Genomic DNA, 16,450 nt, shown 5'->3' with positions numbered 1-16,450 from the left:
GTTTTTTTTTTCTCTCCCACAATCTTGCCAAGGATCAGTTGACATCATTTACGCTTCTTGAAATAGCAAAATCTGCAAGGATTTTTTGCATTTTTATTAATGTTGTGTAAATGGATGATTTTTTAATATACACACACAGTGCTGTCTTATAGGTTGACCCTAACTGTAGGACAGCATCGTTTGCAATAGCACTTTTATATTTCTTAACAAACGTTTCAAGGAAAAAGGCCAAATGGCTTATGAAATTGTACTCTCTCGTCTTGCCTTGCATGGCCTTCCTTAAAAGCATGTTTCTTAATTCATTCCCTTATTAGAATCTGAGATTAGTCTTGATAAAAAAGCTGACATTTTGCAGCACTAAAAAAAAATAATAATAATCCTGCTTTACAGGAGTCCAGTACTGCTTGTTTTATTCAAAGGTCACATTTCTTATTTATAAAGCATTAATATTTTGCCATTACTAAAACTTGAATCTACAGATTAGATCTTTGATTTTGGACAATATCATAAACAAGAGGCTATATGAAAAATTCTTGAGAACTAAGTATTTTCCACTGGTGAAGCAACAACTGATGAATACTCACCGAATGAAAGAACTGGTGGATTATTTTGTCAACAAGAACTGGTAGGTTAACAAAAAGTAAAACACGTGATGTATTGCTTATGGAAACTGAATCTCTCCTTTACTTTAGTTTCATTTACTTGAAGTCTTGGAGATTCTCTAGTACTTGCTCTTCAAGTTTTTAAAGCATTATTAAATTAAAAAAATAAATAAAAATAAAAATCTTACGATATTACTTTGCATACTTAAGATGTTTAACAGGGTTGTTCAAACCAAAATAGCAGCTTATTGCCCCTGGACTGTCAAGATCAAGCTCAGTTAAAAGAGCAGAAATCTTGTCCGAAAAAGCAAACGTTTTTCCTTAAGAGTTACTTCACCATACAGTCTGGTGAATTCAGCTCAGTTGCATTATGGAAGGACAGTTTCAGCCATGGTAATGCTCTGAAAACAATAAACAAGCTGTCTGTGCTCAGGAATTAGTGGGTTTGCTGCTGTGTGTCAAAAGCTGGAAATACCTACTATATTTCACTTAAATACCAGTTATCCTGCAGTCAAAATGGGAGAGTAAAAAATAAGTAACTATTTAAAGTCTTTTATTTATTTGATTTTTAACAGCTACAGGTTAAATGCTAAGATCTACCTGACTTCAAAAACATGGAGTTATACCTGGGTTTATATTTCAGTGTATATTCAGCCTAAATTCTTGTTTTTTTAGAGAACTTCAGTTGACAAAGTTGATAAACTTTTTCCTCCTACAGCATTGATGATGCAACAGCCCTAATTCAAGAGTATCAAGAGAAATGTGGAAATCTTACTCTGGTAGATAAATCATCCTCTGATATTCTGAAGGTAAAACAAAACACTTTGTACCTCATGCAGTATTTTTTTCCTTTTTTATAAACCAGGACTCCCACTCAAGTTCTAGCAAAAGTACTTGTTATTGGTTTTAGTAAAATATATTCTATATAATAAAATATCCCTTTAGTTGATGCAACTACATATTAATTGAATCAAATGTGAAAGTGTTTGAAAGCACAAGGTTTAGCACTGCTCAGAAGTCTTAGATTATATCTTGTTTTCTGAACCCTTTTAATTTTGCCCTCTTGACCTCCAGGTGTGTATGAATGGACCAGAAGAGACTGGCAAACTGGAACAGTCATCAATAAGGTGTTGATTTATCCTTTGTCTTTTCTCCCTCTGCTGGCAAGATAAGTGCTATGCATTAGCAATGTACATACTGGTCAAGTGAACATTGAACTAAAACCTCACTGCTTTTCTTCCAAAAGAAATATGTTTTCCACATTTTTTTTTTAACTGTTCTATGCCATACGCTGCCACAATTCATATTTATCACTTTGATTTTAAGAAGGACTAAAACTGATTTCCTTTACCTTTGTATTATATCTCTGTGTTGAAGTCTGCTGTCAGCATCACTCTTAAGATTGCATTTGCACGAACATAATCTTGCATAACTGTAATTAAATTTTCAATTGGAAGTGTTACACTTCGTGTAAAATATGCCTTTTAGATAAATTGTAATTTTAATTAAAGTATGAGCATAAATAAACTGACATATCAATATTGACCTTCCAGTGTTTTATAAACTTTATGAAGTGGCTGGTAAGCTTACTTGTCAAGAGAGGCTATTGACTGAGTAGAACATATTTGGCAAAGTTTCCTTTTAACCTTGTTGTGCTTTATTGTGCTGTAGACATTAAGAAAATGATAGGCATGTATTTCACTGCATGAAATTGCAGTTAGCCAAAGTTTCCTGAGATACCAAACTGAAATACTTGGGTCTTTTTGTAAGGTAAAAATAAGCCTGCTTTAATAGAAATAATTAAGATTATGACACAGAAGTAAATATTCTAGCTGATCCTTTGAGTTCTATGGGTAACTCATTAGCTTAACTCAAGCCTCTATAGGAAACACTACAGAGATTTTTGCACAGATATTGCACTGAAGAAAATAGTAATACAAAAGACAATATATGCAAAGGAAGCAGGCCGTTTTTCTAAATGTTGTGCAGAAGACAACAGATTTATTTATATTGGAAAATTAGCAGTCATGAGAAGCAGTAGCTATTAAAATACATGCAGTTCCCTGAGACTAGGGAAAAGGTCCAGTCTTCTTGAACAACTCATTTTTTAGGCTTCAATAGTAGTACAAGTGTTATCTGGAATTACATTATTTAAAACCTTTGTATGTGGAACAAATTATGTAGACATACTATCAGATATAAGCCATAAATAAATGAAAGCTTCTCTTTACTGTTTACAGAATTAATGAGACTGTCACTCATTAAAGCATAGTAGTGTTTGGAATGGCTTTGACTATAAAAAGGCTGAAGTTCAACTTCATACAGTGAAATTACTACTCTAAGTTAATAAAGTTTTCATTCTAATTTTTCAAAAAATCAATCCAGTTTATTCTTTTAACTTAATTGGGAATGAAAAAAATCAAATATCAAACAGATTGTGAAGCAAACCTAACGCATCCCCAGTGCCCTTAACTGTTTTGTTCAAACCTTTTACATTTTTCTTTTAGATGTCACTGAACCAGCACATCAAGCTTTTTCTAAGCATTAGGTAAAGACAGAACTGCCAGCCACTTTAAAAACAAGCACAGTTGTTGCTTTTTTTTCAACAGCTCATAAAGCTTAGTTTTTCTATGAAGTGAAGTTTATTATAACATTAAGGAACAGTATTTAAACAGTTATTTTAATGGTATATTTTACAAATCAATTCATACAGAGAAAATAAGCAAACACAATGTTGTTTTAAAGTTATTACCAAGAAGCTACATTGTTAAGCTGTTAGCAAGTAAGTGTAGTACTGTAAACTAACAATCAAGTATTGTAGTAACTTGCAGTTCCAGGATGAGATGGTAAAAATGCCAGACAAGCAAATATATTTTACGATTTTTTGTACTCAATTCTTTCTACTTTCACATCATCTCCAATTAGTTGATAGACATACGTAACTACTGTAGAAGCCTGGATATCCATCAGCACAAATGAAGGAATGATATTGCTGGAAAGAGAGGAAAAAAAATCATATTGTTTAGTATTACACAGTAGTAGTAGTGTTTCATCGTTAGACTTCTTAGCAAGAATCACTTTAATTGATTCCAGTTTTGTAAGCACAGTACATCAGATCTGAAGCTTTATTTCTCTGTGTTTCACTCCAGAACAATTAGCAATTACTATAAACCTCTCCTCTGCCTGACATTTAGAATGTAAATATTAACCTTCACAAGGAGTTCTGTAGTTTGTGTTATCAGAAGAAAACCCCCCACAGGAATTTCCCATCCCATACTTACTTTTCTAAGGCATGATAAGCTCCTGTAGCTGATCCTGGGTTGATATAGAATTTGTTTTCATGTTCAAATGCCTCAAATTTGTGTGTATGTCCTGAAATGAGGATGTCCACATCAAACTGCCTTTGTAGCAGTGCCAGGCTTGCCATATCACCCCAAGGAATGACCTGATGGCCGTGAATCAGCCCAATTTTGAACTGTCCAACAGTTACAACTTTCTGTTCAGGATAATTCAGGTTCTAAAAATCAAAAGTAAAAAAAAAAAATAAAATTAGAGTTTCAGATTTATATTTAAAAAGCTGCATAAAACAGAAACGTGGAAAGCCTATGGAAATACCTTGTGATTTGCTCTACTGCTACAAAACGAGAGCTACAATATTGCTTTTATAAACAGTATCAAGAATTTGGTAAAGATGCAAGGAACTTTAAAGATCTCACAACTGGAGCTCCTGTTGGCTTGAGTCTTAGACTTAGCTAAGTACATAAATTAGTTCTATGACAGAAGACCAATGACAGAAGAGAACTTACTGTGCAATTCATATCAAGTGGAACCCCTTTTCACTCCTAATACTACATAAGCTCAATTTGCCCACTTAAAGTACAAATAACACAAACATTGCCTTTATGTAAGAGATTAACCAAATACCAAGAGAAGCCACTACCTCATCAAAGTCCCCTCTGACAACATGAACGTCCCCAGCCAGAGTCTTGAGGTAGTCATAAGTGTCCTTGGTGCAGAGGTTTCCCGTGCAGAGAATGTGTTGGATCTTTCCTGGAACCAGCAGCTTTTTGAATTTGGCTGGGAGGCTGTTGCATCGATGTGGAATGTGAAGATCTCCTAATACTAACACCAACTTACCGGGTGTCATGACAGGGAAGAAAAATCATTATAGATACTTAAGACGAGAATCATTACGTAACAGAAAGCATTGCAATGTCAGTTTTGTAACTGCATTTTGATATAAAAGCTACTCAAATAAGAATGAAATGGTGATGGAATATTTCTATATTTGAGTGAAGGCAAGGGCCCTTACTAATCTTGAATGTTGTCAAGAGGAGGGCCTTATGAACACAAGGGTCTACAGTTTTTTGTTGTTGTTGTTTTAATTTTGTTGCTGAAAGCAAGCCACTGCAGGGTATAGCAAAAGAACTGTATTACTACTTGATGTAATTTACACAAATTTGGGAACTAACATAAACTATCCCACATTCTGTTTTCACTTAAACGTTAAAAAAAAAAAGAAAAGATAGAGGACATCTCTACCACATGTTCTCAAGTACAGAACTAGCTAAACTGTAGTCAATTCCTTTTAAAAATCCTTCATCCCAGCTTCTTTCTACATTAACTTCTGTTTTTTTATCAAAAGAAAAAAAAAAAAAGAAAATAGCAAATTTGCAATGTGTGTTAATAGTTAATCAGAACAGGACGCTTGTTCCAAGCCCATACTGTAGGAATCAATGAACAACAGAAGAGTAAAAAAATAATGAAATGGAAAAAAAAACAAAACACTGCAGCAGAGAAGATAGATTATTACATGCAGTGTTTCTATTACCAGTTTTATCCATTCACAGTTTCATTACAAAATATGCAAGGAAAACAAATTTAATGGCAGCTTCGAAATTATGGATTCAGATGAAGGCCATGGTTTGATATTTTAGGCCTAATAAAGAAATAATTAATGCAAGCAAAGTAGCGATAAATTAATTTTGCAAGAAGGGCATGAAAAGCTCTATGAAGCATGGGTGTTATGCTTCTATACTGAAACCACTGGATTTAAAGGCAGGCATCCCTGACAGCCTGATGGACACCTCCCAGTTAACTGTGGCAGATCATCTTCCAACCCTAACACTTTGCTGGGCAGACTGTTCCTAGAATGACAGCCATCTAATCTGTGTAAAAAACAGTTCAGAAATATATATGCACCTATATACGTAAGCAATAGAAACCAAATCACCTTTCTTAATTTTTATATCTTTAAGCCATGCAGCTCTCTTCATGCTAGCTGTCACCAAAAGGCAGAAAACTTGGGTGTGTTTTTCTCCCTGTTTTTAATTAACAATGTCTTGGCACCATCATGAAACCCATGCACCTTTTGAGAGCAGGTGTTTGAAAATACTGGCAAACAGTACAGGAGTTCTTTCATCTATAAGCTACCAATCTGAAACCAACCCAGGAAAGAAATACAAATGTATGTCTTTTAATGGCCTTTCAAAAGTTCTCCAAAATACTAACTAGCTCCTAATTGCGACGATGTACTGGAAAGCACGTAAAAATGGGTAATGAGTGATTCTGATCCAGTGGCAATCAATGGGTTCTCTCACTGACACCTCAGGATTTAGGCACGCAGTCCCCGTTCTGCACATGACGTTTAATCAGACCGCGCTGCCGCTTACACACAGCCCCACTGCAGTCAGCAGAGCACCCAACAGAGATCACCTCTGCTGGTGAGCAGGCAGGCCACGTTCCCCCAGATCCCTTCTGAGCTCCCATTACTTACATTAAAGCTTGGAAAGCCACCGTAACAATGAGTGAAGGCACACAGGTGTGACTCGGAGCTGGGGTGCAGCTGGGGAGTAGCCCCTGGGTGCCTCCTGGGAGCCTCCTGGATGCCTTCTGCCTATCTTGGGCAGTTCCTGCGTGCCTCCTACCTTTCCTGGGTGCCTCCTGCTCTTTCTGGAAGCCTCCTGGACGCTTCCTGCCTATCTTAGGTAGTTCCTGGGTGCCTCCTGTGTACTGTGGGTGCCTCTTGGGTGCCTCCTGCCTTTCCTGGGTGCCTCCTGGATGCTTCCTGCCTCTCTTGGGTGGTTTCTGGGTGCCTCCTGTGTACCGTGGGTGCCTCTTGGGTGCCTTGTGCTTGCCCTGGGTGCCTCCTGCCTGCCCCTAGGTGGGTCCTGGGTGCCTCCTGGAGGCTCCCTGCCTGCCCTGGGTGCCCGCTGGCCGCCCCCCGAGCCCGTTCGGCGCACTTACTCTGTGCCCGGCCTTAGGGGCGGCGGAGTTGATCGCAGACAGGGGAATGGAAAACGGGGTGAGACGCGACCAGCGTTAAACGAAAAGGAAGCAACAGAAAAGAAAAAAATATATAAAAAAAAAAAAACACAGCCGGATGAAAGGGGAAGGAAATAAAAAAAATATATTAATAAATTAATTAAATTAAATTAAAAAATCACAATTAATGATTTGTCGGCGTTATGAGAGAAGCGTTAAAATCAAAATCATGAGGGGAAAAAATTAAAAACAAAACGCTCCGAGCACAGCCCCCCCCCCACCCCTACCCCCACCTCAGGCCTAGCCTCCCCCCCCCCCACCCCTTCGCCTCCCTCCTCCGGGCGCCGGCTGACGGAGCCCCCCCGGTAAGAAGCAGCCGGGAGCGGAGCGCCCCGACCCGGGGGAACCGGGGGTGGGTGGGGGGACCGAGCCCCGGGGCCGTGCCCGCCGCCTCTCACCATCCTGCCCGCCGCCGCCCGCACCTCCCCGCGGAAGCCAGGCCCCGCCGCCGCCGCTACGGCGCCTCCACAGGGCCAAGCCGGCCCCGACCGCGTTTTCTCCGCCGCCCGCCCCCTGCGGCTGCATCCGGGGCTCGCCGTGAGGGGAAGGGCGCGGCCATGAGGGGGGTGCTCGGGGGGGCTCCCCTCAGAGGTACCGAGCGCGGGCAGGGTGCGGGGCGGCCCCCTCAGGGCGCTGCCTCAGCGCGGGCAGGGAGTGAGACCCCCGTGGGTGTCCCTCGGGGCGAGGTCCCCGCGCTCGTTGTCGCCACAAAATGTCTTTTTTTCTGACTAAAATGGTGGTCGGTGTGGCCGTGGGGAGACCTTGGGGGGAAATCAGGGTGTTTCGGGGGCTGCTTGCGCAGGGAGGTGCCAAACCTGAGGTGTGCCTCGTTGGGCAGCCCTGGAGAGCACCAAGGTGTCGCTGCCACGGGACAGAGTAACGTTTGCCATCATGGTATCGATTTTCTTGGAAACGTGTGGTAAATGTGGAATGTTTCCCCTTAAATTATCGTGGAGAAGATGCGGTATAACTTGTTGTAACTTAAAATGCACGCTGTGGTGTTTTGTTTCTTTCCTGTTAGTGTTTGGAAAAGCAATACACGCCATAGCACGTATTAGCGATGAGTTTTGCTTTGACCCCTTAGAAAAAGGCGTAAGTAAATTGGATTAATTGTCAGTGTAAAATCTTTGTTGGGAACGTGGTTGTGCTGTTGGATATTGCCTTATCTGTTTTCCTACAGGTACACTTGAGTCTGAGTTACATTCCCTCTCAGCTCCCTCCACTTTCAACATGGACAAATGCCACATTTTCTGTAATTGTAATTATGCAGATTATATCCAGGAAGATTCATACCTGCTCTGCACCTAACATTATTGGAATTTGGTGTTACCCAAGGTGAAGCGTGTCCAGGACATCCGGATTAATACCAAGGGTTTTATTTCTATTGTCACAGGTCAAGAGGTTTATGTTTTGTACCACATCAGAAATCACGTTTGAACAACATGTTTTTGTATTGGTATGACTCAACAGGAAGAATGCCTCCCATTAATCAAACACCACTTCCCGCAGAATTAGGGTTTTCTCTAGAGATTTCTGAGTTAAAAGTGATCGACCCAGCTTGCTGGGAGGTCCTCTCTTTTCATGCGTGAAGTATCCCGTAGGTGCTGGTAGTGGCTGTGCTCATTTGTATGCCTTGTGTGGATGGACGTACAGGAAGATTGTTTTAGAGCAGGCTCCAGTCCTTCACATACCTCAGACACAAGCTGAAACTCTGAGTGATTAGGTAACACACTTCAAAGCTTAACTCACGCACTTAAATATCCCAAGATTGGATTCCTGTGCCTGCATTACACCTGTGACTTCTGACCAGTAATAATGAAGGTGATAAGTCTGAACATGCTAATATGCTTGATACATCTATATTTGTTTTGAGATGTACACATTTAAACGTTTTGTGGTTTATATATGCTACTGAAGTACAGAGGTAGTTTTTTTGGTAAAGATCCAGTATTAAATAGTTTTGAGGTAATCAATGATTTTACATTTCTTTTCAGCTTGCCTTGAGATCAGTGAATTCTTCAAGGTCAGCGTATGCGTACATCTTCTTCTCATCTATGTTTTTTCAACATTACTGCTGGACAGCTGTGTCTCAACCATGTCAGAAAGAAAAACAGTTATCACTTCCATGTAAATTATTCATTAAGGTATATTTTAACGGATCATTATGCCCAGCTTTGTAAGCAGCAAATTAGCTCAATTTCCAAATGAAATTGTAGGGGGAGGATCATAAAGGCATGCAGAACAAGTGCTTCTGAGCAATTCTGTGAAAGAGAGTATTCATATTTAACTGCTTAAAACGTGTACCTCCTGAGCTGTGCCCTGCAGTTTCCAAAGCCTGAACCAGTTTAATCTTGGGGTGAAGGAATACCGCATTTCTGGCTCTTGGTTGTTTCTCCTGTAGCCCTTGAGAACAGTACAGGCCAGGAGAGCTTTGACCAGTTGTTCAGCAAACAGCCCTGTCAGCCACATACTGCAGTTGTGGGTGAGGCTGGCAAGGATCAGTTTCGGCTGCCTCCACGTCTGCTTACAAAGCAGTTTGGGGAAGCCATAAAAGCTCGAGATGAACTGCATGAGGCTAGGGAATAACATTGCAAAACTTCTTGGTGAGTAACCTCTGCACTGATCTTTTTTCTTCCCCAGTCAGTTCTTCCTGTATTTAGATGTGTAAATGTGCTGGAAAGGAATGTAGAGAAATGCAGCATTTATACAAATACTAATGAGCATCACATAACTTTTCAGCTTCTCTGCAGAAATGGTAGGTTACACAAAAAGTCACTTTCCAGAAACAGAAGCAGTTTTAAACAGCAGGGTAACATAATATTTAGTGTAATTACTAACTGAGTGTTATTGACGGAACATTATGCCAAACACTTTCAGCCTCTTCACATCAAAATTTATATTCAACATGTGCATCACCTTGTTAAAAAAAAAAAAAAAAGTTATGACAGGATTTATCAGACCGCCTTTCTTCATTTCAGTGGTTGTATATGCTTTATACTAATTGTCAGCCCACTTCTTACACCGTTTAGAATTAGGCTGGATTCAATTCTGAAGAACACACTTTATGGAATTTAAAAGGGGAGGGAGGGAACTCCAGCTTTGGCAGGTGTTTGAAGTAAAGGATATAGTAGGTCTTTCCACTAATAATAACACTTAGAGGTAATATATTGAATTAGGTCTTAAGACAATTAAGCTTACTTAGTTCACACATCAGCTCAGGCTTATCTAGAAACAGATCTGTAGGGTTTGCCTTATGTATTCCACCACCATTTATATTACTGTATAAGTTAAATATTGAATTTATTTTTTTTCCGTGCATTTGTTGGACTTGTTGATGTTTAGTCATTTGCTGTGAATTCTTAAAAAAACTCAGATGCTAGAGGGAATAACAAATAGGATGAAGGAAGTGTTAGGTGGCATTTTAATTCGGTTTTCTATTTGTGGGTGAGTTACTGCTAGAGTCCTTCAGTTACTTTCTCTGTTGAGATGTCTTTCTTAAAAGAACAATTAATACTAAAAATAAAGTAGAATTTTAGACCCTTTTTGGCTTTAATGTAAGCATTACAATTCTTTTGATTTTTGTTCACGTGCTTTATACTTAGGTGTTATAAAAACGTATAATCTGACTTTCCAAGAATGTGATCCACTGCAGGCTGTTTTTGCAAAGCACATGTGTCCGAACATACTTAAAGTCCACTCCAGGTAATGAGTAGAAAAATATTTTTTTCTGAAAAGAAATCATCCAGGAGGCAATCCTGTTGTTATAGTCATTAAAAAAAATCAAAATCTGGTTAGGCCCCACAGTCAAGTGGTGAGTTGCTAAATCCATTGTTCTAATACTTGATACTTCACGTTACTATTTCAGAAACAGGGATCAGCAGTGTTATGTATGTATGTGAGGCTGATTGGGCAACATGCACAGGTATTAAATGTAAGCAAATTTGATTTCATAATTATTAGGTGTGTTTTTAGATTTCTCACATACCTGCTTGAAGGGTTGCACATTTCAAAGGTGCTTTTTTCCAACAATAGTGTAAAGGAATAATTTTAATTTCTAATGCCAGTAACAATTGCTAGGTAATAACTCGTGTCATGTAAAATTATTTTAATACTAAATTAAATTTTATAGGCTGCTGGCTGATATAATGATCCATTTTCCAACCAGTCAGGAAGAAGTGACTTTATCGGTTACTCCAATGAAAGTTTGTTTCAGGAGTTACGCCGAGGAAGATGCTGGTAAGGAAATGAAAAATCCAAAGGGCTGTGGGGACTTCAGAACGGGTGAACTGCAGGAATAACAACCTGCAACAGAAATGTGTTTCATAGCTGAATGAAATGGAGATTTTTAATTCAGACTGCCATCCTCTGGGTTAAGAAACGATGGTTTTAATAATATTTTTCTGGTATTGGTGTCAGATAGCAGACTGAGCAGCCAATTGAAATAAGTTACGCCATTTGCTGTAGGCTTCAACAGAGGTAATTACCATGCTGTAAGAGCAGAAGCATAGAAACAGACAGGGAAAAGGAGATAATATTAGGCCTTAAAATGAACTATTTAAATCAGAATAACACAATTAAAGAATTGATACTGTTGCAGAGTATATCTAGTGTGTTAGCTGGCCTTGTACTGTTATGTTGTGTCTTGTTATTTTCGGATCTGAGATGGAGAGCAGTCCAGATTCTTGGTGCATGACTCAGACTAATTTTAATGTTATGATTGTGTTTTTGAAGTACAGGTTCTTGTGTATCATATAATAAAGGGATGCTTTGCATACTTATGACCAAAGCTGAGGATAATGACCTAGAAAAGATGACTGCCTGGAGTGTAGGTGTGGGGATTGTGCTTAGAACAGGCTAAAACAGTGGAGAGCAAGAAGGAGTAAGTGGTGGAAACTGACAGAAGTGAATCAGGAAAGAAATTACTGAAAATACAATAAGATTAAATTTTGTATGAAAAATAAATGCTATTTTAAGAACATACATTTAAAAGCATTATTGCAATAAGGAGAGTGAAAAAATAGTAGGTAGAAAGGCAGTGGGATACTGAAAAAAAAAATAAATAATCAAATGGGAGAAAAAGAGGAATGACAGGTGTGGCTTTTGTTGTGTAGCATGCGATGCAGAGCGCTGCCTGCAGCAGATGTTCTGCGTGCTCTGAAACAAAGCGTGTCCTTTGAACATACCGTCTGCTGATGGATTGGGTTTTTCCACATTCAGGTTTAATTTTCAGAGACAGAAATTACAGCTTCTGCCTAGGCTTGTTTTCATATGCACATGGTGGGCTCTGCCTTGGAGAAGTTGGCAGGTAGGCTATAAACATTTATTTTTGCAGTTCTAAGGAACTTTACAAGAATGTATTTGACCATGCAGTACGGCCTCGTTGAAGGCTGAAAAAAAAAACTTCAGCAAAGAAAGAGGAGGCTGGGACTTGTTTAATACTTCCCTGGCAGCCAGGCTTTGGAAGAGAACTGCTTAAGCTGGTGTATTTTTCTGAATGCCTCAGAGACTGTGATGCATCCTGGTAGTACCCTCTTATTTTCTTTTCACACACCTGATAATAGCTAATGAGTAGTCAAATGACAGTGAGCAACAATTGAATACCTGATGCTGGAGAGCTTATTTTCCATTGTCATCTGCATAGGATCAAGAAAAGACGGTAATTTAGACTAAATAACCCAACTCGGCTTTCATGGTCCTCTGATCATAATTGCTGACAACCATCACTCTGTTAAAGTCATGCTGCATTTTGGCCTTCCCATCTATGCAGCAGTAAGAAGCTGGTAATCGCATTTGTGATCAATGCCTGTAGATAAAGCAGATTTAAAGGATTGACAGCAGGCATCAGGACGCCATCGCATAGCCGATCATGAAATAAGTTCTGTTAAAAGCTGCATAAATCCACATAATATGCTGTAAATAATTTATTTTTTATTTTATTAAATATAAATTTAGATAAGCTAAACATCTGTTATTGTTACTCACCATTTGTTGAGACAATGCTAATACAAAAACATCATGGTTATAATAATTGTAGTTTTGAGTCCTCGACTTTCTCTTTATTTCAAACAGACTTTTCAAAGACAATGCTTACTGAAATACAGCTAAATCCAGATGAATTTGACTACTTTCAAGTTGGAGTAGATTCTGAAGTGACATTTTGCCTTAAAGAACTGAGGGTAAGTTAAAAATTTTTAATTTTCCATTAATTTGCATGACTTGACCTGGGCAATGGAGAACGATTCCTCCTTGAAAGCGTTGCACCAGACCTCCTGTCTGGTAGCAGGATTTCACTAGTTGATTAAGGATTGGCTTTAAAAATGGGCATTTTCAGGACACTGCAGAGTCCCTCAGAGCAGCCTGTGAAAGGCAAAACTTTTAAACCAGCAGAAAAGTAATTTCAGTACTGGGCAGACATGTAACTGCTGGAGAAAAAAGCATCACGGGCACAGTAATTCTACTGCAGACATTTCTTAAGCAAAGCTCCAGGCAGAGAAGGCAGGAAATGCATGCTAGCAGCAGTAAACTTTCACCCTTTAGAGCAGGCTTTTACTTTTTTTTTTTTTCCACTAAACAACAGCTGGAATAAATGTGTGCTAATCTTCATCTGTGTTTAAAATAGCACTTAACCACTCACCCCTTCTTTTCAGGGGCTACTGGCATTTTCTGAAGCTACCCACGGTCCTGTCTCAATCCATTTTGATGTATCTGGGAGGTACGTTCTGGAACTACCTATCTAGAAATAGCACAGTTACAACTCTACAGTTGTGGCTTTTTTTTTTGACTGCAGGTCACTCAATACGTATTTAACTGTAAAAAAATGTTCATTTCAGAATAGCTCTATTTCTGATTAACCTGCAGTACAGGGTTAAGTAGTTTGTTACTGCACATGAAGCATTCAACACAGACACCTGGATTGCTAAGCTAGCTGTGCTGTCTAGCAAGCACCTACAAGCTACCCCAGCACAGTTTTATTTAGTGGACAAAAGAAATTACACATTTTTAGTTTAAAATATAACTTTAGCAGTTTTTATTTAAAACTACAATTTGACTATGCATAATATTGTATAATATTGTTGGTGTATTTAAAAGGAAGCCATCTTAGCAGCAAATACTCAATTTTTCAGCTGGGTATTTTGTGATCTGCATGTATAGAATTGCATGAGCAGTTTCCTCCCAAAATACACGTAATGATGCATGCTGCTTTGTCTCTGGATATTTGTGTTTAGACCAGTTGCTTTCAGCATTGAAGACATGGTGCTGGAAGCCAGCTTTATTTTGGCTACGTTGTCTGACATCGACAATGGGATGGCTTCCCAGGAGCCCCTGTGCTGTTCACAGATTCCAGAGAGGTAACAGTGGGGTGGGTGAGGGAGGCAGGTTGACTTAGCAAGCTGAAAAGTTGGAGTTAAAAGTTTTCCTGCTAAGTCAAGGTGATCTGCATATTCTTGCAGGGTGTTCATAAGCATTGTACTGATCCTGTAGCCTTTTTTCATAGGAAAACTATGAACTAGATACATTCAGAAAAAGGTTGAGTAGTTTAGGCCCAGCCAGAGCATGACAGAGCAACCTCAATCTCTCTCCACCAGTGGATTCTTTTCATCAAAGCTACAGCTGCAATCTGCTGTTTGTATAGGCAGTGCCACAGATCAGAAAGCCACCGGGTGCTTGAGCAGCCTGAGTCACCTCATGGGTCTCTTACCTATTGTAAGCGTGCAAGGGAATGGTTTTAGGCACACAGTCCCTTCTTGATCACAGACAATTTCCATTATCTGTTCCACTGAGGAACTGTGGCTCTAGCAAAAGCATTATTTCTTAGTACCATGAACAGCACTGAAGCTTTTGGTGCAAAGGGGAGCGTTCCACAGTAGCTTCTCATTAGCTTTACCTCCATGGAGTTCTGTTGCAGTAAGGGGAAGACACTTGCTGAGCATCTGTTGTAAAGCTGTAAAGCCTTCCCTTAGCAGGCAGTAGACTCCTTAACAAAGCCATGCAGAGGCCAATTACTAATCTGACCTACGCTCTCTGATCTAGCTCAAAGGCATACGTGGACAAATCTGAAAACTCCTCCATGGATAAGGACGGTAATGCAGAAGCAGCTGCTTCCAAAAGGCCACGGCAGAATGAAAATGAACACAACACAGAGCCAGCAGCACCTGCAAGTCCTGTGGCAAAACGGAATACGTGCAACTCGGGGAACATTCTTAAAGATCTTGAGGGAACAGCCATGCCTGAGACAGATGGCCAAGCAGTGCTAGAAGCAGAGTCAAGAGAATCTCATTATCACAAGGTAAGGACACTGCCCTCATTTATGTTGTATTATAGAACAGTGAAATACCTCAGCTGGCATTTAAAAGCTAGATGCTGCATGTAGTTCAGGGGCTACAACTATGTGTTGGTACTCAGTGTTCCACATGGCACTTCAATGGAACTGGCTTTCAAAGCAGCATAGCTGACAAAAAAACACGTTTAACTATAATGCTGGAAATATTTTACTAGGAAACACCACCACAGTCTGATAAAAACTTCAAAATGTATTTTTAAAATGGCAAAAGCTTCAGCAATAATTAACCCCCAAATTCTGTACCACTTGCATAACATTCCTGTAAACGTTGCATTTTCCAGTTTCAGTTCTTGTTCTTTGGAGCAGTTTCTCCTAAGAAGGATGCCATCAGTCACACCTCCCATAGTTTAGCAACAGCTAGTGACACTGAAGAGGATTTTGGCAACATGCAGAGCTCCCAAGTTCTCTAGTAACACGAGGTGTACGAATCCAAGACTAATGTGGACTGCCTTGAAAGTTGAAAGACAGAAGCACATTTGACACAGTGTAGAGCAGTTTCTAGGCTTAGAAAGAAGTTTAATTCTGTTATGAAAATGTCCTGCAGTTCTTAGGCAAGCTGGAACTTAATGGAAGCTACTTGTATGGTAATCTGCATTTCACTAACATCTATTGCCAGAGTCTGGGAAGTGGAAATTCTACTCAAGTGTGTTTGTTTTTCCCCCTCTAAGGGGAATGTACCAAAAGGACAGAACTACTTGGTACAGAGTACTGTATCATTTCCTGCCATGTCACTACTGGTTAAGTGTTTATTCTCTGCGTTAAGCACCAGTACTAATCATTTTAAAGCCATAGCTGCTGTCGTAATATACATTTAGGTCGTTTAGATTTGTAGATGATGTATTCCGTAGACACATTGCTTTACATGTTCAGCTTTCCAGTCTCACAAGAGAATTCAAATTGCGTTAGCACTTCAGACAAATTAAGTTACTGTTGTAAAGTCAGAAGCACTGAACAGGAAACCCACCTACTGCAGCACCGCCAAATACATTAGTGCTATATAACAGCTGGTATTCTTACAGAAACATTGTACAAGTAGTATTTAGCTAAAAATAAATGCACTTCTATGACAACTTAAGTTGAATAAATAAAAATTGTGATTAAAAATGATTTGAAAGCATGGCTTATGAGTTCTTGTGTTTCAGCCTTGAATCGCTCTTTTCCCTTCCCTCAACTCCTCCAGCGG

General features: G+C 39.5%; 3 protein-coding genes across 11 annotated transcripts in view; 2 read left to right on the top strand and 1 right to left on the bottom strand.

Moving 5' to 3' along the window:
* Positions 1 to 2,147, top strand: part of KNTC1 (kinetochore associated 1) — a 37,382-nt gene extending 35,235 nt beyond the window's left edge. Inside the window, exons 62-64 of the mRNA XM_068653825.1 lie at positions 480 to 625; positions 1,321 to 1,411; positions 1,677 to 2,147. Coding sequence (XP_068509926.1) covers positions 480 to 625; positions 1,321 to 1,411; positions 1,677 to 1,736 — 297 coding nt within the window. The 3' untranslated portion in view covers positions 1,737 to 2,147. The remainder of the gene's footprint in view (positions 1 to 479; positions 626 to 1,320; positions 1,412 to 1,676) is intronic.
* A 1,114-nt stretch (positions 2,148 to 3,261) lies between these two features.
* Positions 3,262 to 7,480, bottom strand: VPS29 (VPS29 retromer complex component). Of its 2 annotated transcripts, XM_068653845.1 has the most exons (4): positions 7,325 to 7,480; positions 4,543 to 4,734; positions 3,884 to 4,119; positions 3,262 to 3,594 (listed from the first exon to the last, which is right to left on the bottom strand). In XM_068653845.1, exons 1-4 carry the CDS (start codon positions 7,325 to 7,327, stop codon positions 3,477 to 3,479), a joined length of 549 nt encoding a protein of 182 aa, XP_068509946.1. In that variant the 5' UTR covers positions 7,328 to 7,480; the 3' UTR covers positions 3,262 to 3,476. The 2 variants fall into 2 exon arrangements, with proteins under 2 accessions (XP_068509946.1, XP_068509945.1); XM_068653844.1 differs by lacking the exon at positions 7,325 to 7,480 and having other exon boundaries at positions 4,543 to 4,764.
* On the top strand, positions 7,384 to 16,381 carry RAD9B (RAD9 checkpoint clamp component B). Of its 8 annotated transcripts, none has more exons than XM_068653832.1 (11): positions 7,390 to 7,517; positions 7,948 to 8,018; positions 8,921 to 9,070; positions 9,567 to 9,681; positions 10,529 to 10,628; positions 11,056 to 11,162; positions 12,996 to 13,102; positions 13,574 to 13,638; positions 14,153 to 14,275; positions 14,958 to 15,213; positions 15,549 to 16,381. In XM_068653832.1, the coding sequence occupies exons 1-11, from the start codon at positions 7,484 to 7,486 to the stop codon at positions 15,675 to 15,677; spliced, it is 1,257 nt and encodes a 418-aa protein (XP_068509933.1). In that variant the 5' UTR covers positions 7,390 to 7,483; the 3' UTR covers positions 15,678 to 16,381. The 8 variants fall into 8 exon arrangements, with proteins under 8 accessions (XP_068509938.1, XP_068509933.1, XP_068509932.1 ...); XM_068653833.1 differs by having other exon boundaries at positions 7,480 to 7,845; XM_068653838.1 differs by lacking the exon at positions 7,390 to 7,517 and adding an exon at positions 7,666 to 7,820.
* Positions 16,382 to 16,450: the final 69 nt, after the last annotated feature.

Source organism: Anas acuta, chromosome 17 (genome assembly GCF_963932015.1).
Source record: "Anas acuta chromosome 17, bAnaAcu1.1, whole genome shotgun sequence".
NCBI classification, from domain to species: Eukaryota; Metazoa; Chordata; class Aves; order Anseriformes; family Anatidae; genus Anas; species Anas acuta.
The sequence above is the reverse complement of the archived record's forward strand: the minus strand, read 5'-3'. Positions and strand labels throughout refer to the sequence as shown.

Excerpts from the sequence above, each read along its gene's own strand:
- RAD9B (XM_068653831.1), top strand. The coding sequence starts at position 7,818 with ATGGTATCGATTTTCTTGGAAACGTGTGGTAAATGTGGAATGTTTCCC. Across the intron at positions 10,629-11,055 it reads ATACTTAAAGTCCACTCCAG|GCTGCTGGCTGATATAATGA; the intron begins GTAATGAGTAGA and ends TAAATTTTATAG. Across the intron at positions 14,276-14,957 it reads TGTTCACAGATTCCAGAGAG|CTCAAAGGCATACGTGGACA; the intron begins GTAACAGTGGGG and ends TCTCTGATCTAG.
- VPS29 (XM_068653844.1), bottom strand. The coding sequence starts at position 4,749 with ATGACACCCGGTAAGTTGGTGTTAGTATTAGGAGATCTTCACATTCCA. Across the intron at positions 4,120-4,542 it reads TCAGAGGGGACTTTGATGAG|AACCTGAATTATCCTGAACA; the intron begins GTAGTGGCTTCT and ends TTTGATTTTTAG. Across the intron at positions 3,595-3,883 it reads GCTTATCATGCCTTAGAAAA|CAATATCATTCCTTCATTTG; the intron begins GTAAGTATGGGA and ends CTCTCTTTCCAG.